Consider the following 27,597-nt stretch of genomic DNA (forward strand, 5'->3'; position numbering starts at 1 on the left):
TGTTGACTAATTTAAAACAAACTATTGTACATATTCTAATATATAAAATTAAGTGAGTAACCATTTATCTATGCAAAGTTACCAAAGAAGACAATATGGAGAAGAAAAAAAACTACGGTGATGACTTGGCAAAATTATACTCCCTCTGCAAAGAGTGTTACTTTGACACATTTCACACAAATTAAGAAAACATTGAATTATAAGATTTAATAGTTTAATTAGTGTTTAATTTGGGGTAATTGAATGATGTTTGATTGATTTGGTAATAACATTTGGTTTAATTAGTTATAGATTATGACGGCTTCCGTTAACTTCAAATCCAGAGACGAGCCTAACCCATTTGACATAAGTAGGCTGAAGAGAGAGAAGAAGGAAATATTGAATAACCTTGGTCGTATTAACAAGGTCTCTGCATAAAATATATTTTGTTTTGATCAAAGATTCAAAGTGGACTATTTATACTCTATCTACCAAGTGTATCAATATTTTTGAAGAAAATAAGAATGATGGTTTGATGTGGGAGCTTGCGGATGCTTATGATAGACTCAACTCTAGTTAGTTTGTAAATGCTAAAAGAGTTTTTGTAGTCGTAAATAAGTAGTATAAAATATTTGCAACCAAAGTTTTTGTACGAAATTTGGTAAGATTTTTTTTTTTTAGTGTACCAAGCACCATATCTCATTTGTCACCCTATTGCCAACTGATTCGTGAGAAGATAGTGAACTGTTTTGAAAAACTAGAAAGGTTTTTTTTAAAGACTTTATGGTTTAAGGTATAGACTCTATCAAACCAAAAATTATTTGGTGAAATAGGTTTTGATATGTTTTAATATAATTAAACCCAAGTATGTATCAATAACCAAATGTTCAACTAGAAATGAACAATGTATAATATAATGATTAATAAAAATATAGTAATATGCAACTTAAAATGTGTAAGGAAATATAATCATAACTTATTATATAAAAATAAATAAATGATTTTCTATGATTAATACATAAAATAACAACATAGAATGAGAACAAAAAAAAAATGAGTGAGTGAGACAAGGAGGAAAAAATAGAGCAAATAAATATTTAAGCAAAACTATTACTCCCTCTGTTTCATTATAAGTGATGTTTTAGCCAATTTTTCTTGTTTCAGTATAAGTGAAGTTTTCAATTTCCTATGCAAAAATTTAATGTATTTAATATTTTTTGACCAATTATATTTTACATCATATTTTCTTATTGGTTGAATTCATATTAGTTAATGATGTTTTTATGGGAAATGGATAAGTTATATGTTTTATTATTTAGTGTGCCGAAACCTTAAACATCACTTATAATGAAACAGAGGGAGTATATATATTAGATCATTCCCCCAAAACATCTCAACGACACGATTTTCCAAATTAGTTACCATCTAATGACACAACCAAGAGACATGTGTTTCTAGTTTACAACTAAAACCACCAAAGTGCAAAATTGTCAGCTAGAAAAACATCAAAACTGTAAAAATATCATAGAAAGTACACTTTCACATGAAAGTGGGTCTCTTTGCAAATAGTCTCACCAAAAGTATGTTTCCTTGTCAATTACTCCCCAAAAAGCAACAAATAATATAACATAGTAAGACTACATATACCACTGCAATGGTATACTAATTCTTTTGTAATAAATTGTGACAAATGGTAACTTTAGCACCTCTATATTAATTTTGAAAATTTTGGATCTCCCATGGTAAGCACCTTCCATGGGTGCTTAAAAAAAAATATTAATTCAATATTATATAAGATGTTAGTTACATACAGAAAAATATGCGTAAGAGTGAATGTTGGTAATATATATGTCATCTCATCTGATCGGGACATACAACATATCCAAAAGTGGTTTATATCATCCTGAATATATTATGGGTTCATCTCATCATCAATATATTAAAACATACTCATAAACTGGTTCTCTAACTGACTAGAACTCTAATTCAGTACACGCAAGAACAGTTACATAAACTTGATTTATTTTAAATATTGATGAAGAGAAAGCTTGGTTCATTACACACATAAGAAACCAACAAAGAAAAGTAAAATTACTAGCCGATTGGTAAAAACTGGTTCATAACACACAAAAGAAACCAATGAAGAGAAATACAAATTACAAGCCTAAGAGAAAACTAGCATATAACAAACAAAAGAAACCAATAAAGAGAACTACAAATTACAAGCCTAAGAGAAAACTAGTTCATAACAAACAAAAGAAACTAGCTATATGAAAAGAGCATGGATGTTGATAAAGGATAGAAATAAAAGAGTATTCTCACTAAGACTATAAGACTACTCATGCATCTCCCAACATTTCAGTGAAAAGCTTATCCTTTGAGGCCATTTTCTTTTCAGAAAGTTAAGTAGTCTTGGCAAGAAGACTCTCCAAAAGTCTCTACTTTTCAAACATCTATACCATGGCCAAATCCTTTTGTTTGATGTCCCACATGCTTTGGAACTCCTTGAGAGCATAGCCTTCTTCAATTGTGGTTGGTTTGCTAACTAACTGTTTGGATTTGGCTTTTGCAGCCTTCACCCAAGGTGGCAACCTTCGTCCTCTTCAAGCCTCACTTGCATAGAGCTTGATGTAGACGGCTCATCACCCTTCTTTCTTCTCTTTGATGTTGCTTGATCTTTTCTAGAAAAACATCCAAGCCATTTTTGATCAAACCTAAGCTCCATTCAATCATTCAAGATTGAACCTCACATTGTGATCATTGAATAGGATTTTATAAGCCAACTTCATGATCTCATCTTTATTCTGCCCACTGGAGTTGGCCTTTGTTCTGCCTCATAGCTGCTTAGACTATCTCCAATGTATTTTGCTATTTTTCCCTCTATAATAGATGAGTTCTATAATAGAAGTGACTTTTACTACAATGTATTTCTCTTTTTTTCCTATATAATAGTATATTCCAAATAGATTCTTTTTAAAATTTTAATATTAACACCATATATTTATAAAAGTGGGAAATTAGCCCACTTACTTTAAATTTTATAAAATTTTAATAAAATAATTACTTTTATTTAAATTAAAAATTTATTATAAAACATCATATTATATAATAATCATCATATATAATTTATATAATTTTTTTTTTTTGCTAAGGAATTTTTAAATATATTTTGTTTTTTTTGTTTTTGTCGTTTTGGCTATTTTAAAAATATTTTAATTTAAATGAATGTTTTTATTTCTAATGATGCAGTTTAATCAAGCCAAACTAATTTTTAGAGAAGATACAACTTTTAAAGGAGGTTTTGAGCATGTTTGGAATATTTTTAAGAACTTTGAAAACTTTAAAGATGGTGTTTCCCGTTATAAACGTTTATATATTCCATTTGGTTATGAGTATACATTTTTGGAATCAGAAAATCTTCAAATGTTCGAAATTTCTTTTCTGTCGATTTAATTAGATATGCCCTGTTTATGTTCTACCATTCACTTCAATCAATCTTCAAAGGTTCAAAATTTTTTTTCTGTCAATTTAATTAAAAAGTATAGTTTATGTTTATAGTTTTAATACTTCAATTTAATTGTCTATATGATGAAGATATGTCATGTTGATGGTGTGTGATGTTTGAATCCCTCTAAATATGACTGGAAAATTCAAGTGAAAGTGTTATGTTTGCGGCTAGATCATTATCGTGAACTTGTACCAAGCTTGGAGATGGTGTTAACTGATATTCATGTATGTTAGTTTTTCCTATTCTAGTTGAATTTGTTTATAGATGATACTAATATATTCAAGATCATTAAGAATCCAAATTATCATTTTGCTTAACCAATATATTTACTTTTATAGGGTGAAAAGGTGCAGTGTTCCTTCCGTGGTATTCTTTATGATTCGAGAGGAGAGGGGAATTCGAGATGCTTTATTCATTTACTTAGAGTTCTTTATATAAGGATTGATACAAGGGGTGATAAGTAAACCCTAGTACAATAAGGAAAAGATTAAGCCTCCTTATAGAACGAATCATGCTTGATATGGGCCGGTCCGGATTGGGCTTGTTATGATAATCCACCATATGATTTATAACACTCCCCCTTGGATGTCATAACCGTTATGAGCTTGTAATATGCTTTGGGATGTTGCCTCATTAAAACCTGATGCAGGATGCTTCTAGAAGACTTGCTGTTTATTTCTATTTTCATTTGTTTTTCCTTTCTTCTCACGTTTCAAGGTTTTAATAATCTTTTTAATTATTTTTAAAAGCTCTAGATATATCCATGGTCTTCAATACTTATCGATTTCTGTAAGGATTAGGCTTTGGTGTTTTCTATATAAGTTGATCGATCTCTAGCTTTGTAAGATACGAAATATTGATTTATAAAACTAAGAGCTTTCATCTCTTAACTTCCCTTATTACGGCTAGAACGTGACGTTCTCAACGGAGTAAGAAGACATTGAAACTTGGGCATTCTCAGACTAAACAAGCTTCTCTGTATTAGCATATCTTGAACGACATTAGTTGGTATCAGATTCCAGCGCTTTGATTTCTCAATTAAGGCACGGTCTTTCTCTCTCATCCAAACCGAGATGGCTCCTCGAACGAGATCCGATGAACAACAAGAAGAACTGTGCCAAACTTTGGAAAATTTCACTGCTGGTCTCTATGATGCGTTACAACACGCTATCGAAAACGCATTAACAACGGTGTTACAAGCTCAGCAAGCCCAACGCCGTGAACAGCAAAGAGACTATGACCATGAATCCGATGAAGACATCCATGAGAATTTGTTTGCTGTTCCCATTCAACAATGACGTGAACACCAGTTACTTCCACACAATCCTCTAGCCAACAACAACAACACTCAATGGTGGGAAACAGGGTTCAAGTTAGATATTCCAGAATTTGCAAGTGGTCTAAAAGCAGAAGAGTTTCTCGATTGGCTGCATATGGTGGAAGAAGTTTTGGAATTTAAGAACGTTCCTCATGATGTTCGTGTATCATTGGTGGCCACACGATTCAAGGGTCGCGCTATGGCTTGGTGGTCTCAATTTAAAGAGTCTCGACGACGTTCGGGGAAATCTAAAATTGAGTCATGGGAGAAATTTAAAAAACACATGCGTCGAAGTTTCCTTCCATACAACTATGAGCGAACCTTGTATACTAAATTTCAGAATTTGCGTCAAGGTACCCGGACGGTGGATGAGTACGCAACAGATTTCTTTGAGATGATGGCACGAGCAACACTTTCAGAAACAGAGGATCAGCTTGTGTCTCGTTTCATTGGTGGTCTTCGGTCTCAACTACATATTCCTCTTCAGCAATTTAACCCGCTCTTAGTTTCTAAGGCACATCAGCGAGCTCTTGGCATGTAGCTTCAATACAAATCCAGTTGGAATCCGTCAACGTCTCGTACTCGTTTCCAACCTCAGGTATCGATTGACAGTGCCAATCCTCAAGCTTCTAACACAACAGTTTCACAACCTCCCTTTGCAAAACCAGGCGTGCCAGCAGATTCTATAGCACCTTCACGACAGCCTCGTACCGGTGCTCTTGGTTGTTTTAGCTGTGGCGAATCCGGGCATCGACAAACGGCTTGTCTGAATCAGGGTCGTCGTAGTTTGCTTGCACAAGACACTAATTTTTCGGACGAACCTCGTTATGATGATTATCTTTCAGACTCCAACCACGACCAAGATGACGCTTGTATTGCAGGCGACACTGGCCCTCCAACCCAGTTATTAGTAATTAGGCGTAATTGCCTAGCACCACGGTCACTACAGGAGTCTTGGCTCCGTACATCTCTGTTTCGTACAACTTGCACAATTAATGGTAAAATTTGCAAACTTGTCATTGATTCCGGAAGTTGTACCAATGCAATTGCAGAAGAAGCTACGCGCAAACTCGGGATTCAACCTTTTCCTCATCCAGCTCCTTATCAACTCGCATGGCTTAATAATGGTTCTGACATTTGGGTCTCCAAGCAAGCGTTGGTTTTTTTCTCTGTTGGTGTTTATAAAGATTCTTTGACTTGTGATGTTGTCCCTATGGACGCATGTCACCTTCTGTTGGGAAGTCCGTGGGAATACGATCGTGATGCTACACATCGCGGTAAGAGTAATACTTATAGTTTTGTGTTTGATGACAGGACAATTACCTTACTTCCATCTAAGGAAACCACAGACCCTAGTCTGCCCTCTCAACTGCCCGGCACGAATAAAATTTCTACTCCGTCTAAAGCCTTATTGACTCTTCCCAAGGCTGCTTTTGAGAAGCATGTAGGTGAAACTGATTGTATTTGGGCATTAGTTTCAGCTCCGGTTTTCCACTCTAGTTCTGGCCCGTTACCAACCGCTTTTGAGGACTTGTTGAGTACGTTTCAAGATGTTATTCCAAAGGATTTACCCACAGGTTTACCACCTTTACGGGACATTCAACACCATATTGATCTCGTCCCTAATGCAGTCCTTCCTAATCGCCCACACTATCGAATGAGTCCTCACGAGCATGAAGAACTACGACGTCAAGTGGAAGAACTCATTTGCAAAGGTCATATTAGAGAAAGTATGAGTCCTACCGCTGTCCCGGAGTTGCTTATTCCAAAGAAAGACAGCTCTTGGCGGATGTGTGTGGATAGTCGCGCTATCAATAAAATCACAGTCCGTTATCGTTTTCCTATTCCTCGTTTAGATGATTTATTGGATCAAATTTGGTAGTGCTTCAATTTTTTCCAAGCTGGATTTAAAAAGTGGATATCACCAAATTCGTATCCGGCCCAGTGATGAGTGGAAAACGGCATTTAAAACGCGTGAAGGCTTGTTTGAATGGATGGTTATGCCTTTTGGGTTGTCTAACGCTCCGAGTACGTTTATGCGAGTTATGAATCAAGCACTCCGGCCTTTCATCGGTTAATTTGTCGTTGTATATTTTGATGATATTTTGGTTTTTAGTACGGATTTGGTCAGCCATTTGGAGCATTTATAGGCTGTGCTTCTAGTCTTACGGCGAGAGCAGCTATTTGCCGCACAACATAAGTGTGTTTTTGGCGATCCTGAGGTCCTTTACCTTGGGTATGTGGTGTCTTGTCGGGGTTTGGAGGTGGATTCAAGTAAGATTGAGGCCATTAAGTCTTGGCCCACTCCACGTTCTATAAGTGATGTTAGGAGTTTTCATGGTTTATCATCATTTTATCGTCGCTTCGTTCATCATTTTAGCGGCATAACTGCTCCTTTAACCGACTGTCTTAAAGGATCCTCTTTGTGTGGACGGCTGAAGCTAATGAGGCATTTGAGACTATCAAAGCCAAGCTAGTGTCTGCTCAAATCTTGGCTCTCCCTGATTTTACTGTGGTGTTTGAGTTGCATTGTGATGCTTGTAAACTTGGCATTGGAGCTGTTCTTAGTCAACGGGGAAGACCGGTGGCGTTTTATAGTGAGAAAATTGCCGGCTCTCGCGGACGTTATAGCACTTATGATGTTGAGTTATATGTGATTGTTCAGGCAATTAAGCATTGGCGCCATTATCTTTTCCATCAAGAGTTTATTCTTTATACCGATCACGATGCTTTTAAACATTTGGGCAGTCAAGAGAAGATTTCAGCCCGACATGCGTCTTGGATAGCCTATTTACAACAGTTCACTTTTGTGATTAAGCATCAATCTGGTCGTTCTAACAAAGTGGCCGACGCTTTGAGCCGACGTCATTCCCTTCTTGCAACGTTAAGCGTTTTTGTTCCCGGATTTTCAGTTTAACGGATCTTATGAACATGATTCTTTCTTTGGTCAAGTGTTGAGTGATCTGAAGGCAGGTCTTCGTTCGGAGTATGTTCTTCATAACGGTTTTGTGTTTCTTCATAACCGGTTGTGTGTCCCAGATTGTAGTTTGCGCCTCCAACTCATCACAGAATTGCATAGTGAAGGCCACATCGGTCGTGATCGTACCCTTCAGTTGGTTGCGGAGTCATATTTTTGGCCGTCTCTTCTTCGTGATGTAGCTCGTCATGTGGAACGTTGTGTGGTTTGTCAAAAGTCTAAGGGACACGCTTCTAACAGTGGGTTGTATATGCCTCTTCCAATTCGAGCGCAGCCATGGACGGACATAAGCATGGACTTTGTTTTGGGTTTGCCTCGAACCCAACGCGGCAATGATTCTATATTTGTTGTGGTTGATCGCTTTTCCAAGATGGTGCATTTCATTCCGTGTAGGAAGACGACCGATGCGGTTTCAGTGGCTTTGTTGTTCTTCCGTGAGATATATCGTCTTCATGGTCTTCCGTTATCTATTGTTTTTGATCGGGATTCTCGATTTTTCTCAGCCATTTTTGGCGGTTGCTTCGTACAAGCTTGGATATGAGCTCTGCATATCATCCTCAGTCCGACGGACAAACTGAGGTCACTAACCGTTCCTTGGGTGATATGTTGCGATGTTTGGTGGGTGACAATATTAAGGCGTGGGATAAGGTGTTGTATTAAGCTGAGTTTGCACACAACCATGCCGTCAACCGCAGTACCAAATTCAGTCCGTTTCACATTATTTATGGGTTGATACCACGAGGTCATGTTGATCTTGGTGTTGTTCCTGATGAAACCCGTGAACACGGACACGCTTTGGACTTTGTTGCAACTCTTTCTTTCCTACATTCGCAGGTCCATGATAACCTCCAAGTTGCTTCAGCTAAATACAAGGCAGATGCAGATCGTCATCGTCGTCATGTTACTTTTAGTTCAGGTGATTTGGTATGGGCTGTTTTGACTAAGGATCGTTTCTCCCCCGGAACATACAACAAGCTCAAAGCACGAAAGATTGGTCTATTGAAGGTTTTGGAGAGGATAAATGCCAACGCATGCCGTGTTCAGCTTCCTACAGATGTGTGTTGTTCCGATGTCTTCAATGTGAAACATTTGGTTCCATTTGTGGCACACGATGAGCACGAAGATTCAGGGACAAATCTTTTTCTACCCCGGGTGACCTGATGCAGGGTGCTTCTAAAAGACTTGGTGTTTATTTCTATTTTCATTTGTTTTTCCTTTCTTCTCACGTTTCAAGGTTTTAATAATCTTTTTAATTATTTTTGAAAGCTCTAGATATATCCATGGTCTTCGATACTTATCGATTTCTATAAGGATTAGGCTTTGGTGTTTTCTATATAAGTTGATCGATCTCTAGCTTTGTAAGATACGAAATATTGATTTATAAAACTAAGAGCTTTCATCTCTTAACTTCCCTTATTACGGCTAGAACGTGACGTTCTCAACGGAGTAAGAAGACATTGAAACTTGGGCATTCTCTGACCAAACAAGCTTCTCTGTATTAGCATATCTTGAACGACATTAAAACCTTACCAAAAAAACCCATTGGGATAAAACCGTGGTGAAGGAAAAAGAGTACAACACGTACTACTCCCCTTGATTTGAAGCTCACTGAAGATCTTTCAATCGGCGCATTCCAATTTGATGTGTAAGTTTCTTGAACGTAGAGGTTGGAAGCGACTTGGTGAATAGATCCCCCGAATTGTCACATGATTGAACTTGTTCCACTTGGACCTCTCTGGCTTTCTGTAATTCATGAGTGAAAAAGAACTTTGGCAAGATATGTTTCGTCCTATCTCCTTTGATATATCCATCTCTAAGCTGAGCTATGCAGGCAGCATTATCTTCATACATTATTGCTGGTGCTGCCTTCCCTTCGGTCATCCCACAATCGATCCTAATATGTTGAGTCATGGATCTCAACCAAAAACATTCACGGCTGGCCTCATGCATAGCCAAAATTTCAGCATGGTTGGACGATGTGGCTGCGATTGTTTGCTTTTGAGATCGCCAAGATATTGCCGTACCACCGTATGTAAAAATATTACCAGTTTGTGATCGACCATTGTGTGGATCCGAGAGATAACCTGCATCAGCAAAACCAACTAATCCCTCTTTGGGTTGGTTAGTATAATATAGACCCAAATATTTCGTTTCTTGTAGGTAACGAAGAATATGTTTAATCCTGTTCCAGTGCCTTTGGGTCGGACATGAGCTAACTCTTGATAATAAATTCACGGAAAAACAGATATCTGGCCTAGTGTGGCTCGCCAGATACATTAAAGCTCCTATGGCACTGAGGTATGGCATTTACGGACTGAATGGATCACTATCCAATCTGAGGCTTCTCACCACCATTGAGCTTGGTCAATGGGCGGGTCTGGTCCTTAATCTCCTTGAGTACTCTTTCAGTATATGCCATTTTATGCACAAAGATTACATTTTTCACGTACTCATGTTGTAATCCCAAACAGAACTTAATTATTATTGCCTAGGTCTTTCATTTCAAATTTTTTCTTTAGATATATTCAACTATTTTGTCGATTAAGCAGAGGTTTAAATCATTCATATACACTTCTTATGATTACAAATCCTTTGTTTACAAACTTCTTTATAAAAATACATGGACTGATGGGATCATTTATAACCTTACATATGCCCACTTATTCTAAGTCCATGAAAGGATTTGTACAGCCTTATGCAGTGCTGTTCTCGAAAACCTTTCTTATCTTTGAGCTCAATACCCTCTGCTAATCTCATATTTTATCCAGTGGACTTATATAAACATGCAGGCATTACATCCATTAGCCGCAAATCAAGTCTTTCTCTTTTATATAGCCAGACTTAGCAAAAATTTAAATGCTAAAAAAAATAAATGCATTAACATCCACCACAAGGGAGTATATCTCCTCATAATCTATTCATGGTCTCTGTGAGAATCAATGTGCAACAAGCCGTGCTTTATATCTCACGATTTCTCCATATTTATTTTTTTTCCTCACAAAGACCCATTTATGTCTAACTGGCTTTAGATCGAGAGGTGTCCTTATTATTGGACCAAATACATTCCTCTTCTTTAATGAATTTAACTCCACGCTTATAGCTTCTTTCCATTTATTCCAATCTGATTGTTGGGTGCATTATGAGTCTCAATCAATGAATTTTATTCATGTACTCTTTAGTCAGTGTATTGCGTTGAGTGATCTTATTATTGGTATCATGTAAGAATATGGCTCATATTGGTCACTTTTCATAATCGCAAGCGACTGTGAGTGCGATTTTAAAATGACATGATGTTGTTCGTTTCGTAGTCACACGACTGAACGCTGCGACTAGCGCAAAAGTGTTCGTTTTTCTATTGTGCGATTGACCGCTGCGAGTGGTTGCAAGGTTGTTCGTTTTGTTATTGGTAAGACTGAAATTTTTAAAATTTTTAAACCACTTACTATTTTGAATAGATATTGAAAAATATAAAGTAAATCTCCAGTAAAATAAAGTCAATAAATCAAAAATGAAATAAAGTTACAAAATTAAATTATTTCAAGCAAAATAAAAATTACAAAATTAAATTAATAACTAATAAGGTAGTTGGAGTCCTCTACTAATCTCACGTGTAATGCGGTCACGTATACCTTCCATAACTCTATCACTGGTCGGCTTATATAAAACATGTTCACCAGCACTACCACTATCACCATCCTCATATCATTATCACCGACACCATCACTACTACTAGCACCACCACCACCACCATCATTATCATCATTACGACAATATGATATTTTTCAGTTCTCTACCAATGCACAAAATTATAATTATCTCGACGTAATCCGTGTATGAAGTTGTGTAGTGTCATATTTTGGATGCTTTCGATCTAGAAATTCTCCATTTTGCTTTCCATACTCCAAATGTCTGCTCAATCATTATCATCAAACCTGAATATCTCCGGTTAAACAATTATCAGGTGGTGGTAGGTGGTCTTTATCTAAAAAATTGATCTAGATGATATTGAATTCTACGATGAGGACCAAGATATCTTGTCCTAGTAGGATATTCAGACTAAGTAATACTTTCCATTTGGCGGATGTGGAAAAGATCTTTGCATATGAGTTAATAATTTTGTATCGTGTGCTCTTCCTGGTACACCAACATACTCATATATGAACTTCATGTCAAAGTTAACATATAGTTAGGAAAATCATTGTAGGTTCCAATTTTCTTCTTCTATATATAAGCTCATGCATTTGTAGTGGGAGAACGAACTGGGATATGGGATCTTTATAAAAATGCCAATATCGATCATCATTCCTTAAAACCAGGCATACTCTTGCGAACTCATCTTCTCGTGGTTTTAGTGTATCTGCTGCAAACCTAAGGAGAACACTCAAAATTTTATCAATCTTCCTTTTTACTATGTCTAGTGATCGCTGTTAACTTTGAGCAATAACCCGTATTGTCTTATCTTGACCAACCAACTCCAGAAACATTGCAACACCTTCCTCAACATAAAACACTGTGAGTCTACTGTAATCCATATCGTGTAGTTAACATTCCACAAAAATCTTCAAAAGTTCTTTGATTCATCCTTATAATATCATAACATTACTGATCCGATTCATACATAAGTTTTTGAACATGGCGGTGGCGCCATCATGCACCTCAATCGATTCAATGAATCACTCTCTCAACATTAACCATGTCAAACAAATCATCATCATCATCCATAAACCAATTAAGAATATGGAATAATAAACATAAACTGATTTTTATAAACCAAAATCAAACCTCTATAAACAAAGAGTACAACTTATATAAAGATTTAAAATTCTAAATATTAAGACATATCATAAATCTTTGTTTCAGGCCTAACTAATTTAATCTTCTTCACTTGAAAACGCTACAAAGTTTTGTCGATTTGCTTCATTTGCTAAAAGATGATCAACTATTGCAATGTGAAATGGTGACCACTTCTTCACTCGGGGGAAACCATTAAGAACCTCAAGAACATGTTCCACACTATATTTGTTCTAACTGTTTTTGTTCCAACATCTGTTTTGCTAGTGTAGTTTTGTCTGAAATAATTGCATTACATGCAGCATGAGCTCTATAACCAGATATGCCTCCTTATGCCTTTTCTTTTGGATTTTGAACTTCCAACTATAAATTATTGTAACAACCCATCCCGTGGGAACCCCTACCACATGGCACACCCCGCCACATGGCAGCTACAAGCGCTGTAGCGCATCGACCCTAACCTCTCTCCTATGGGCCCAAACTGCGCAGCCCACTGCTTGCAGCCTCCTGGCCAACCAGGTAGGTTATTGGTGCGCCTGGCGTTCCTCGAACCCAGGTCCTCACCCTTTAACAACCTTCCCACTTGACAAGTTGTCACCAATTGACGGATGATCCCACTGGACGGGTTGTTACAATTATATACTTCCAAATCTGATTTTTGTTTCTACTTGCCCTAATGTATCCATCATATCAATTGAACCAACTTCATCCTCTTCTACACTCACTCTAGAATCCAAATTTGCTTCTCCATTTTGTGCGCTCCATCCTTCTCAACAAAATGGGATAAATTGTATGATGATCACTTTCCGTACAAACCTTAATTTAAATAAAGAAATGAATTTTTTACTTACCCATGATCGGATTAGACAATTTTAACCAATTTTGTGTTGAGCGAGAGAATCCAAACATGGGTAAGTAAAAAGAGATTCTTTTTGATTATTTTTTGGTTTACATAACTGAACAACATGCTTTGCTTTATACCGTTGGCGTTTTCAATTAGGTTATCTTTCCACTCAACCGCTTCTTTGAATCTCTTCTCTTGTTCTCTTATGATCTCAAGTTGTTATGTTTTTGTTTACATAATTGAACAATACTCTTTGATTTATACCTCTATATTTTGAAATCAACCTTAATTTGACTATTATACATTTTAATGTCATTTGTACATGTGCAGCAAATACTCTTTGCAAAAATAAATTGTTTTCTTACATCAATTAAATTGAAGATAATTTAAAACAAGGACTACCATTGTGCAACATGTGATTTGTCTATTAACAAACCAATATAATATACATGTGATCTATGATATTTTCATGAAAATTTTTCCAATTCAATAATATCTGTGTGAAGTTATCGTTGAGATATAATATTTACCTAGCAACATATATTTTAATATAGCTTTGTGAAGAATATATGTTGATTTTGATTTTGGAGGTATATGTCTAACTCATTCAACAATTAGTTATTACTCCCTCTGTTTCATTATAAGTGATGTTTAAGGTTTTGGCACACTAAATAATAAAACATATAACTTACCCATTTTCCATAAAAACATCATTAACTAATATGAATTTAACCAATAAGAAAATATGATGTAAAATATAATTGGTCAAAAAATATTAAATCCATTAAATTTTTGCATAGGAAATTGAAAACATCACTTATACTGAAACAAAAAAAATTGGCTAAAACATCACTTATAATGAAACAGAGGGAGTATTTATTAGTTGAATAAAAAATATTATATTAGTTAAGTTCTGTTCACTAACCATTTTACACATCAAATATCGTTGATAAAGCCAAAAATAACATATCATTTAACAACAAGTAAGGTTTTTAACTGCTTAGTTAACGACATTTAATGTGTTAAAGGGATAGTCAACATAATTTGATGTATTGAATGGTTTCCCATCCTGGTTTTTTTTTGTCTAAATTTAAAAAAGAGATTTTAGCAAAACTAACTAAGAAAAAAACAAAATTAAATTTCTAACTATTTTAACCATATATCTATCATATCTATATTAACATTTTTGAAATGTTATAACCTTTTATTTGTAAAATTTGCATAATTCAACCCTTTCTATTTCAATAAATATTAACAATGTAAGGGATTAGTTGTTAAAAATCATTACCTTAATCGATTTAACTAACCACAATATCTTACCTTAAAATATTTCTTTTAATTATAGGCAGCTCAATTTCTTATGGCAAGATCAATGAAAAGTTACCAAAAATTAATTTCCTAAAATATCTCGACAAACACATAATTTCCAATTTAATTGACGATTTTAAATGCCTAACATAGTCAAAAAGAAAGAACAAATCATTTGGTATTTTAAAAACCATCAAGTTCCTAAAAATCTTATAAATATATTCTTCACTAACAAAATATATCCATATTCAGAATTAATTTCCCAAAAAAAAAATGTTAACGAGATTGATAAAAGCTCGATTTCACTGAAAATTTACCAAAACAAATCTTAATCAACTTGCGAATATTCTTTCATTATACCATCTTGCTCACCAAACAAATCATACCTAATGATAACTATAAATACAGCCTAAACTTGCATTTAAACAAACTATTTTAAAAGTGAGAACGATAAAACTGTAAGTGAAACTTTTATAAATATAAACATTATAGTTTAGTTTTGGTTGTCTTTTTTTTTTGTAACGATGTAGTAGTAGTGAATATGTGAGAATGATAATCATGTAATACTGAGAAAAAAATTGTTGTTGTTGTAGCTAGATTCATATTTTATTTTATTATATTTTAAATTATTAATTAAATAGTATTTTAATAATTGCTTTTAAATTAAAATTCCAACTACAATGATAAACAAATTTAATACAATAATTCATCATAGATTATAAATATATATGAATTTTTGAAATAATATTCACAAACTAAAATCATGTATCTAAAAGTTTTTAGGGTTGATTTAAATGTATAGCCCTAGAAGAACAAAAAATAAAGAATCTAGGTATGATAATTTTTTATTTAGTTCTCTCTCACTGACTTAAACTAGTGTCAAAAATATGCTTTATTATTTATATCAGCTAACAAAAAAATTAACAAGATAAAAACATTATTCATCACACTCATATCATGCTAAACGATTGCTTATGTGATAAACATATATATACTTATCATGTTAAATCATTTGTTATTCGATTGATATTAGCTAACAATTTAGTTAATACATTTTTAAAAATGAGTGCGTAGTTAAACAAAAAACAAAAAATAAGGAGCCAATAATCCAAAAATTAGTTCTCTCACCTGATTTGATATAGCCAACAAAAAAAAAGATATGTAACACTGTTCACCCGTAATTAATAGAATTCAATAATTTATTTTTAAACATGTTAAATAATCTGTTGTCGCGATAATTTACATATTATCGATTAAATTAATACTAAAACTATTCATCCGTGATTGACAGAATTCGATGACACCTTTCATCCATGATTAATAGTATTTGATAACTTATTTTTAAACATGTTAAATAATCTGTTATCGCGATAATTTATATTTTATCCGTTAAATTAATATTTAATGCTATAAATTTGAAAATTAATATTTTTTGACATTGTATATTAAAAAGACTGTTTCTTTTGCCTTCGACTACTCTGTTTGGAAACACAATTTATCAACAGGGATGTATGTGAATATTTATTTGATTAACAATGTAAAGTATATTATATCGGGATAAGTTACAATTTCTGTGATAAACTTAAATTTATTATGTTAAATCATGTAGTATATAACATATGTAAATTATTGAGTTATATAAAAAATGTAATAAATATTAAATTTTTCAATATTGTTATTAATATTAGTTATCTTATATATTACCATGCTTATTTTACCTTAGTAATTAATAATTTTTGCTAGGGATATATAATAAAAATTTATATAAAATAATAAAGATAATTTATCATGATAACAGAGTTATCAGCTAACTCGGAATGCAGGGTTAAAATTGTCCGACAAATACATAACTACTTATGAAAAGAACAATGACATATAGTTAATAAAAACTTTATCTAGGTACATGCAGTATAATTTCCCATACATTAACTTAAACATTAACATATTTATTTATTTAAAATATGTTAACATAAATATATATGTTGCTAATTGAATTATTATCAATAAATCAGAAATTACATGTAGAAGAATATGACATTAATCGTTGTCGTGGATGATAGTCATTCCTCTCTTATTCGATTAACCTCATCAAAATATTTGACAATACTGAACAATTATGCCGGTATTTGAACCTTGTGGCTCAGTCCCTTTGATATATCAATACAAAAGAAAATTATGTCATAACTATGAAACACTTTAGGCGTCGTGCTTTTTTGGATGTCATCTCAATTATGACCATCACATATAAATCGTCACCGTCGGCATCATCATCACCACCATCACGAGTAAAACCATCGCTAACAGTGTCACGTCTTTTCCTTCCAATCATCACTACGTTGGAAATATCATCATGCACATCACCGTTTTATTTCTAATTTTTCCATCATTTCTTCACCATTTCTTACTTTTGCTATTTTCCCATCATATACTATATGTTAAATGTATAGTTATCTTTGCCCAAAAAAAATGTATAGTTATCTAATAAGTTTATATATTATTATAAATTATTTGTTGAATTGAATTATCACGATAACATATTATATATATATATATATCTATAAATTTATATTTATTGTGCTAATTCAGTTATCAGCTGACTAAATAATGCATGGGTAAAATTGTCCGAAAAAAGCATACCAAAATATGAAAAGAAGAAGGATATATACTTAATTAAAACTTCTTCTGGGTCTATGCAGTGTTATTCCCCAAGTTTTATCATGCTCATGTATTCTAATTCTGAATCTTATGCTTAATCGAATATATATGGGTCTTGTACTTACTTATATGTTCTTTTATTCTTTTGGCATAGCCGCATAGGTGGCTTTGTGTCGACATCAACCCTAACTTGGAATTCGCCTTAATCCGTTCTAGGATGATTTACTTGAATTGTCTTGTTAATCTCTTTTGTTTTAAGTTATAAATATTGCGCATCACAAAACCGGACCGGTGGTTCACACATGAAGTCCACCACATATTACTAAATATTTTGATGTAAATGTTTAAAAGCTCGCATATCTAATTAATGGTGGGGCGAGTTATAATTGACAATAATATGACAAAATTTAGTTAAATGAAATTGTTAATCTCCTTTTGACACCCTTAGGTATATAATTGCTATACTAAATTATTGGCTATTTAAATCACGAACTTTTTATATAGCCATTCAAAACATGAACTTTTCCTTGACTTAGTTTTTTAAAACATCATTTTTTGTTGACTAAGCCGAAATGAACATCATATCCAAAATCCTGTTAACAGAACAGCTAACAAACATTTAGCCATCACTAATTCATCTCTATTAGTAAGAGACAACGTCGTTTAAGGCTAAAATAAAATCCTCAAAAGAGAAATTAGGGATTTGATTTTTGGATTATGACGTTAGAATCACGATTTTGATATATCATTTTAGCATTAAACGGCGTCGTTTCTCACTAACAAATATGATTAACAATGGCTAGCTGCTCTATTAACGGATTTGAGGATATGATGTTCATTTCGGCTTGGTCAACGAAAATGATGTTTTAAAAACTAAGTTAACAAAATTTTCATGTTTTGAATGGCTACATAGAAAGTTCGTGATTTAAATGGCTAAAATGTAAAAGTTCGTGATTTAAATGACATTTTTCCCAAACTACAATATATTCAATTTTACGCCTTATCTAATATCACTACCACCACCCTCTACCACTATCACCACTACCACCATCGTACCTCCGGCCACCACCACCCTATCTCTGTTGGCTGTCTCCGGCCTCCACCACTAGTACCACCAAATCAACACCAAAATATGGTAATTTTCATAACCCTCTTATGTTTTTCTCTTAATTTCTTCAAATAGCGTGCTATATTCTGTTCACGGATTTGAGGATACGATATTCATTTCGGGTTGGTCAACGAAATATGATATTTTAAAAATTAAGTTAACGAAAAGTTTCTTATTTTGAATGGCCACATAGAAAGTTGTGATTTAAATAACAAAAATGTGAAAATTTGTGATTTAAATGATATTTTCGGGATTTTGGCATGGATGACCAACAAAAAATCTATATTTCACCAGCTAATCACTCTAACCTAATAAAGGCAGTATAGTGTATATATTATGTATTATTACCATAATTGGCCTCATGTCATGATACACAGTTGTTCCTTATCCCATTCTCTATAAGTCTACAACCCACCCTTTTCTAATACATACGTATTTACATATTAAAACAAACAAATACTGTATTTGCTTATGTTATATTTTTTACATTATAATCTATTTTTTTCATGTGTTTAATTGCGTAAAATATTTGACGTGCATCTAATTTGGTCAGTAGGATTGCCTTTGTTGTATCCTTTAGGGTATACATTTCTTATTCATTGTGCGTTTTAAGTAATTTGTTTGGGTTTTCTATGTTATATCCCTTAGGGTATAGCGTCTATAATTCAACATCGGTTTAACTCGGCAATGGTTAGTTTAGGTAATTTCTATTTCGTCTCTCGTTTTATCTTTTCACCATGGCCACAACTACATCCACCACTACCATTAAATTATTAAAGATTGTGTTACATACATAAATAGTATGTAGTATACTATTATATTTTATGTGTTTCTATATAGAACATATTTTCTTTGTTACCAATACTATTCATCATTGGAACCACTACCACACCGTATACCCACCACTTCTTTACTATATAACCACCACAATCTTCATCACCACCACAACCATAGCCCGAACCACGTCTACAATTACATCTACTACTTAAAGATTGTGTTAAATACTTATATAATATGTAGAATACTATTCTATTTTATGTGTTTCTATATAGAACATTGTCTTCTTTGTTATCTACTATTCATCATTCTAAAATTTTCATATCCAATTTGAAAAATTCAAGATATGTTGAATGCAGAAAAAAATGCAATTTTTTTTTACATAAATTAGAGAGTTTATATTAAGATATATTACTAACAAATATAAAGGGGTAAAATGTTTTATTCCAAAAAAAAATTAAAAACAAAAAATAAAATAAAAAGCTAGATTTTTCTTTATTATTTTAAAGGATAGCTTGGTCATTTTACAAGAGTCATGTGTTAGTTTCTTTATTTTTTACTTTATAGTGTTATATTCTTAATTTTATTATCTAGATTGATTATTCACCTAATTCACCCATATTTTTCCCCATATTCTTTACATTGTTTTTTTTTTTTTTTGGTTAGTTGGGCAAATTGGTCCTTTAAATATTATTCTGAGTATTTAAATTAATAAACGATCAAAATGGTTTGAGTGACCATCTTTTATTCCTAAAATCCAAAAACATCTGTTTCTTCTTCCTTCCTTCAAGCTTTCGGCGATTTTGTTTCATCCGCATCTCTGACAGGTGAATTGAATCATATAACTTGTTCTTCTGATTTATAGCTTCTCCACATGAACTCTTCGTTGTGATTTTGTGTGTTTCTGGTCTAGATCTTGAGTTCTTACTTGGTATCTATACAAATGCTTACATGGGTCTCGTTTAGTTTATTGATTTAAGTTAAATTTGCTGTGAAAAAATCCAAATTTTGAAATCTGAATTAGATTGATACTTGGAATCCAATTTGGGAAAATTATTATTAGGGAACACAAATTTGGTAAAATTGGAAGAACCTATGTAACAATTTGATCTAATGTATGAGAAGTTGTAGATAAAATCTTTTGTTAGGTTTGCTTCTTCTTATGTCTAATTGTGGCAGCAAATCTTATTCAAACAGGCAAATAAGTCACTTGTATGCTGTTTTCAAGTAAGCTCAATTCTCTAACAGAACAAGTTTCGAGATTTGGTATCGACGACGAAGATATGGGACTTGGAGGCAGTGAAAGTGAAACTATGGAATGCAAGTGTGGTATGCCTCTGTGCATCTGTGTAGCTCCTTCCAAACCAACTAACAAACCAAACCCACCGGTGAAATCTCGTTTCTTTGAGTGTGTTGTTTCTTATCTTACATTGTTGTGTTATATCTTCTGAAAGATGTTTTTGGAACAGGCTACTGTTGCTCCTGTGGCGATTCCTCAGTCAAAGGCGGAGACTTTATCGAAAAGTAAAGGTTCCACTTCCAGCAGCAGTTCGAGGTATGTTAGTGTGTTTCGTCTTACGATCAGGGTGAAGTTTAGGCTTAGAGTTTTACTCTATGAGCTTTAGATATTAGAGAAAGTTGTCTGTCTAGGCATTTGTGTCTTTGGATTTATTTGATTATTGCTAGGGAAGAAGTATCAATGCTAAATGGTTGCTCGCTCTTGCACTTCAAATGGACAGATCAAAGCTACTAGATTCATGTGTAATTGGTTTATCTGCGTTTGGTGCATTTCTGTAGAAATCTTGCTGTCTGAGTGAATTTTCTATGTCTTTTTGGTATTATAAACTTGCTGTCTTAGTGAATCTTCTATGTCTTTCTGGTATTTTGATATGTAATATAGCTTTTGCATATCACAGGTCAGCTTTAAATCCTGGACAAGACATCCCCCAAAGAGACTATGAAGCCAGTGGGGAGGTAACTCTTGATATTTCATTTCATTAATAAACCGTAGCTTATTGTTCTAGCAGATTAGTCATAGATTTTATGGAATGTGTTTGTAAAAAAGGGATTAAGGGAAGCAATTAAGAATGGTGATACTGCTGGTGTTAAAAAGATTCTAAAAGAGGTATCCTTAAATCTCCAGTTCAGAAGCTGTGCTTAATTAATAGTTCAGAAAGGCTAAAACTGTAAGAGTTTCAGGGCGTAGATGCGAATTACCGTGACAAACAGGGAATGTCAGTGCTTCATTTGGTAATTATCTCTCTCTCTCTCTTTAACTCTGCCAATATGTGATTGATTTGCTTTGGTAAGTCCAAATATTACTAATTTGAATAATCTTTTGGTTCCACAGGCTGTCCTATTTAACAAAACTGATATTTCGTTGATTTTGATGGATCATGGAGCAAGCCTCGACTACAAAAATGCACAAGGTAATTCTCATGTTACACAAATCTTGCCTTGATGATCTGTCTTATCAATGACCTGCGAGAAGCATTTTAGGGGGGAACAAGTGTGACTAGTGATTCATTAGTTTTGCGGTAGTTGTGAATTCGTGATCCCTTTATTTCTCGTGGGAACTTCTCTGGTTTCGCCTAAAGTATATGTTATGCATCACCAGGAGAAACACCGCTAGATTGTGCTCCCGCAACACTACAATACAAGATGCAGGAAAAGATGAAGTCCACTTAACAGCAGGCCTCATACAGAGGTACATATCATCCCTCAAACCTTTTTCCGATAAGGGGAAGATTTGTAATGGAAAGTTCAGGGGCTCACTTGTAAACTAGTTGCATCCTGTGTTCAATTTTTCATGTTATGTGATCTTTGAACCATCTTCTTCGTCCACTATGACATACAAACTCACCTTTTATTGCAACTAAAATGTCCAGTTGTTCAATTTACTCTGCATCCAAACGCAGCGCCTGAATTAAATCGCGTGTACATGATCGAACTCCCGAATGGTCGAATCCATTGTTAAAATCATGATACTCGGCAACAATCCTTGACTCATTGTCTCGAATAATAACACAGACTTTGTCTTCAAGATGGTCTACTCGAAACTTGTATGGTCCGTAGACTCAACGTTATAAGTTATGCTACTTACATTTGATTTGAGAATGCTAGATATGGTGTCGGTGGCTCATATAGGGCCTCGAATCTTGTGAAAGCCCAAAGCCCATGTTTAGGGACATGTGCACGTGAATGGTGTAGAAAAAATCAGTGTCAAACCCTATCTCCTCTCATTTTCTAGATTCTCTTCTATAAAATCCATTGAACCATTGGCTAGTATTAGCATCCTCACCCAAAGAACATACATATTCAACTTGTTCATATTGCTTGTAGATTGGTAGCTCTTATAAGTTCAAGACTAAACGTTTTGTTCACTAACCATGTTTGTTTCTTTGCTTGTTCTTTCTTTAGTTACATTTTTGGCATAATTCACTGATTCCATCAACTCGTTCAAGCACCAGCTCGAAGAAGCGTAGCTAATTTTATCTTCGAAGATTTGAAAAAAAGCTACGCTTCTCGAGAAGGTGCATGAGCAAGTTGATGCATATTTTGATCTGTAAAAAGACCAAAATTGGATCTCACTGTGATGATGTCAGTTTTATCTAACTCAAGAAGAACTCTCTGAACTTGTTCTTTATTTTCTTTTATTCCACTGTTAGTTTTGAGTGATTATATTGCTATTAAATAACTTAGCTAGATAAACTATATGGATTTAGTTTAGGGTTGAAACTGTAAGTTTATAGATTAACTTTGATTTCTCACTTTACATATGACTATTAACAGTGTGTTTTTGTGCAGTAAAAGTTGTTAACTCTAGTAACCATAGTGATACATAATAGCTTAGCCAAAAGTCACAAAATGTAAATGCATAGGTTTGATGAATTACTCTATCCTCTACTGTGGTTGTCTTTGTCTGAGCTTTAAAAGTCTTGGTCTTGTTAAACAAAGAGAGTAACTAGTGATAATAAGTAGATGTTGAAATTCTCACTTTGATGTAGCTTAGTTACCGACCAACCCATAATCATCTCATCTAAGTATCTTAAAATTACACGAGGACAAAACAAACAACAACACCACAAAGCAATTAGTACAAAGATATTCAGAAATTTTGAAATGCTCACTTAATAAGAACTTTTAACAAGATTGGGACATAGGTCTCTAAGGGGAAGATGGCCGAGAGAGAGAGAGGATTCAACTTGAGCGGATGAGGCCATGCAAGTAAGCTCCAGTCATCATGAGTGACACCACCGACACAACTCCGGCCGGGACCACTTTCCTCGACCTTAGGTAACGTGATCCCATCATCCCTGTAAGTGCAGCCGACCCCACTGCATAATTCCAAACAAAGAGTTAGATAGTCCAGAAGACATGAGAACTTAAGGTACTGCCTCCACTGTAACATACTTGAACATTGGATTCATCATAAGATGGTTTAAGATTTGCCAAGAATGAACAGGAGGTAAGAGAATATTACCTATGCCAATGGACGATGCTAAGACTGGATTCTTTGGGAGCTCCGTGGCTACGTAATAGAACAACGCAGCTGATCCTCCTCCTGCGACTAGTGATATTTTGCTTCCGCGTTTTAGGAAACCCATCAACCCACCAGCTGCAACAACAGTTGAAAGCATTATACGTTAGATGAAGATGACAACAGACTGAACACAAATTGCATCGAGGAAAGATTATTGAAACATTATGACCTAGCAGTCTCAGTACAAACTCCAATGATGATGCCAAACCTCACCACCAGATAATACAGCTATTTACTACAATCTAAAACTAAAACTTGCATTTCTGGACAGAACAGGACAATATATTTCTATCATCAAGTTAACAGCTAGCACACTTATTCACACAACAACACATGCTAAACTTGGTAACTACGCATTACAAAGCCAGGATAAATAGTACTCAAGACAGTGACAATGATAGAGATGTGAATATCTCGTGAAATCATGGGAACCAAATTATCTAATGGTTCCTTTCTTTCACTATCTTACCTTTAGTTATCTGCAGTCTCGTTATTTAAGTTAGTTAAACGGATGAGCATGTAAGAAACCAGAATATTTGAGCAAAAGTCTAGAGTCATTGTCGGATAACTATCGTTCTCCCTGATAAATGTTTGCGGTTTCTACTCTGTTAGTAATAAACCCCTATAAATTGTCTTTCAATCTCATCAAATCTAACTCCATCAGTTAGTCAGTCCTGGACGGATATCTCAAAAATGACACAAGGCTTTTTTAGTTCGACATGTATCAGATTCTATGGAAAAGACTCTAGAGCAGATTATATAGGAGCTGATCTTGAGACAGAACGAGACTGACCACCTTACGAAACCCCTTGTCACACTGTCCTATTTGAACAAACAACTCACAGTATAGCTAAACTAAAACAAGAAATGGATGATTCCATCGATACCATAGCCAAGACTAAGGATCAAGTCAAGCAAAACCTAGATTTGTCTAAAGAAGAAGTCAAGCAAACACTGATCATGTTTATGTATCTAACAAAAACATACCTATGTAATAAAACAATTACATAACGCTTATGTTATCAAATACTCTGATTTTACATATGTTATGATAGCTATATTCAAAATCTCAAGAATAAATTTGTATGCTCTCAAATACATACATCAAATTTAGTGACACAAGCTTAAGCTCAAAAGCAAGATTAAAACATACATGGTTCAATTGTAAATACCATTATCAAACCATTTGCCATATATTCCAAGAAAACATGAGAAGCTTATAGGACCAAACCAAAACTCAAAACCTAATTTGTATGTTGGTGTCTGAATATAACTAGATCAAGTCAACGAGATAATTTTGAATTTGGGAACACAAAGTAGGAAGCGATTAAGACTAATACCTCCGAGGAGAGAAGCATAAACAAGAGTGAGCTTCTGCGACACAGATGATGATGATGACTCCATCTTTTGCTTTTTCTCTGGAGACGAAGCAAAATGTCTCTGTCAAGAACGGCGTCATTGACTTGAAGATGACCTTATTGGGCCTTATTGGGCCGGATTTATTGAAGTTTTTTAATCTGGTCTATTTCAAAACAGTATATAGGCCCATATTTTATTGATGGTTAGTTCGGTTTACTACGGTTGGCCAATTCATACCTGACTTAATTACTAGTGTTTAATTCATACATTTGTATATGTGTAAATACATACAGTAAAACCACCATAAATTAATACTCTATAAATTAATAAACACTATAAATTAATAAATTTTGCTGGTCCCAAGTCGGGCCAATGTAAAAATTATCCAAATTCGATAAGATAATAAGATAATAAGGTTTTTTGAAATCCCTATGTAAATATAGTCCCAATAATATCATAAACTAATAATCACTATGTATATACATATATGTATATATATTTACGATATAAGTAGTTATTTTGAAATATGCTTTTAGTTTTTTCTAAAAATGAATTTCTCCTAAACTTCATCTCTATAAAAAAAAATATTTCTGTTATATTTTTAAATTATAATCTTATAATATATTCTATAACATCATATAATAACCATTTTTTATGTTTTCTATTATAAATATGCATCATATTCATTTTTTGTTTGTTTTATAGGATGGTAAAAAAATGGCAATTGAGGTATTAATCATAAATTTCAATCTATGTATGTACTATGTATAGAAGTGAATATATTTATAATATTTTTAATTCATTGCATTTTTATAAATATAGAATTCAAAATAAAAAAATTATATAATCTTAAAGACTAATCTTATTTTGTAAAATTTTCCCAATTCATAATTTCAAAAAAACTTTTTTTGAACTAAAATTTCAAAAAACTTTAAGAGTTAAAATACCACTATAAATTAATAATTATTAATTTACACTATAAAATAATAAATATTAATTTATAGATAAATTATATCACTATAAATTAATAAAATTCTGTAGTCCCAACATTATTAATTTATAGAGGTTTTACTGTAGTTAACTTTTTAACATACTCAAATTTCATACATGAAGCTATTAAATTGTGTGAAGTCATACATATTGCTGACATGGATGTTACGTCTTTAATGATGATGATGACGTGGTTGCTACATCCTCGATGACGTGGTAACCACGTCATCATCTTTCATCCCAAAAAAAAAAAAAATTCTTCTTCTGCATTAATATTATCCTACAAAATTGTGATTTTTTTAATGTAAAGATGTGGCATCCATGTCAGCAGCTGAGACAATGGATGTGTGATTTTGTACGATTTACGAAGTTCGTGTATGAAATTTGAATTTTTTAAAACATTAGGAAAGTATTGGCACATAAACAAATGTTAGATATAAATTGAACATTCATGTTTATGTTATGTATGGAATAACCAATTATCCTACGGTCAGGTTATAAATTGTGTTTTTACTCACAACAGGTTATCTTTACTATTAATTGGGGAGAATTTTAATTTTCGTAAGTGTTGCCAAAAAAACTTTAAAAAAAATATATCATTTTCTATACAATGCCAAATCCGTAGCCAAACATAATTTTTTTTGGAGACATAATTTTTATTGATAAAATATATTATATATCAAACTATGTAACTTTTAGGTAGTTCACGGGTTAGTTTGTTAAACTCACAATTATAATGGTTGAGCGAGTTATGAATAATGTTTTTACGAAATGAATTTTGCTACGGGACAGTCCTTCAAAAAAAAATATTGTAAGTATGTAATATTTACGTATATTCCTATTTTTACTACAAAAATAGTCAAACTGAATAATTTAGGGAATTTAATGAAAAAAACCTCCAACATTAGTCGGATCCATTTTTAAACCCTCACCTATTTTTTTAGTAAAAAAAACCCTGAAGTAAAATCCGTTAATGGATTTAACCCTCCGCTTAACGTTTAAGTCTATAATAGTGAATCGTTGTTTTAAATGAAATAAAACAACGAAGCAGTTGTTTTTAACGCCAAAAACAACAAGACATTTTCTTCAATTATTCTAATTTATAAAAAAACAAAAACTGACTTGTCATGATGTCATCTTGGAACTTATTAGAAAAACAACAAAATGTTTTCTCTTAAAACTAAAAGAAATATGAGTTCTCTCGTCTAGTTTTTTTGACAGTCGATTTTGAATTCTTTACTTTGGAGAAGCTGCAAAAAAAAACACATGACCAACATAAATTAATCCAACGTCTAAAGCTTAAAAAAACTGACCAACATAACCATCGAACTTGTTGCAACTCAATAACGTAACCAAAAAAATGATCATCAACCAAATAGCAATATGGTGTACATCATTTCCAAAGAGACTAGATACCCTAAAGTAAAGACTCGTCAGCAT

The 27,597-nt window shown here is 33.5% G+C and overlaps 4 protein-coding genes across 4 annotated transcripts; 2 read left to right on the forward strand and 2 right to left on the reverse strand.

Annotated features, from left to right (window-relative positions):
- The first annotated feature begins 4,560 nt into the window (after window positions 1–4,560).
- On the forward strand, window positions 4,561–8,943 carry LOC111830943. The gene is made up of 6 exons (XM_023783830.1): window positions 4,561–4,677; window positions 4,798–5,319; window positions 5,404–6,596; window positions 7,221–7,470; window positions 7,718–8,254; window positions 8,617–8,943. Exons 1-6 carry the CDS (start codon window positions 4,561–4,563, stop codon window positions 8,941–8,943), a joined length of 2,946 nt encoding a protein of 981 aa, XP_023639598.1.
- Window positions 8,944–9,387: 444 nt separating this feature from the next.
- Window positions 9,388–9,693, reverse strand: LOC111830944. Its single transcript, XM_023783831.1, has one exon. The coding sequence runs from the start codon at window positions 9,691–9,693 to the stop codon at window positions 9,388–9,390; it is 306 nt and encodes a 101-aa protein (XP_023639599.1).
- Window positions 9,694–19,981: 10,288 nt separating this feature from the next.
- LOC17887930 (protein phosphatase 1 regulatory subunit 12B) lies at window positions 19,982–22,165 on the forward strand. Its single transcript, XM_006294989.2, has 8 exons — window positions 19,982–20,092; window positions 20,463–20,653; window positions 20,735–20,820; window positions 21,182–21,239; window positions 21,331–21,390; window positions 21,465–21,515; window positions 21,616–21,694; window positions 21,883–22,165. The coding sequence occupies exons 2-8, from the start codon at window positions 20,480–20,482 to the stop codon at window positions 21,951–21,953; spliced, it is 579 nt and encodes a 192-aa protein (XP_006295051.1). The 5' UTR covers window positions 19,982–20,092; window positions 20,463–20,479; the 3' UTR covers window positions 21,954–22,165.
- Window positions 22,166–23,230: 1,065 nt separating this feature from the next.
- Window positions 23,231–25,242, reverse strand: LOC17888313 (protein FATTY ACID EXPORT 7). Its single transcript, XM_006295211.2, has 3 exons — window positions 25,149–25,242; window positions 23,749–23,883; window positions 23,231–23,602 (listed from the first exon to the last, which is right to left on the reverse strand). Exons 1-3 carry the CDS (start codon window positions 25,210–25,212, stop codon window positions 23,466–23,468), a joined length of 336 nt encoding a protein of 111 aa, XP_006295273.1. The 5' UTR covers window positions 25,213–25,242; the 3' UTR covers window positions 23,231–23,465.
- Window positions 25,243–27,597: the final 2,355 nt, after the last annotated feature.

This window comes from Capsella rubella, unplaced genomic scaffold (genome assembly GCF_000375325.1).
Source record: "Capsella rubella cultivar Monte Gargano unplaced genomic scaffold, Caprub1_0 scaffold_4, whole genome shotgun sequence".
In the NCBI taxonomy this organism is placed as follows: domain Eukaryota; kingdom Viridiplantae; phylum Streptophyta; class Magnoliopsida; order Brassicales; family Brassicaceae; genus Capsella; species Capsella rubella.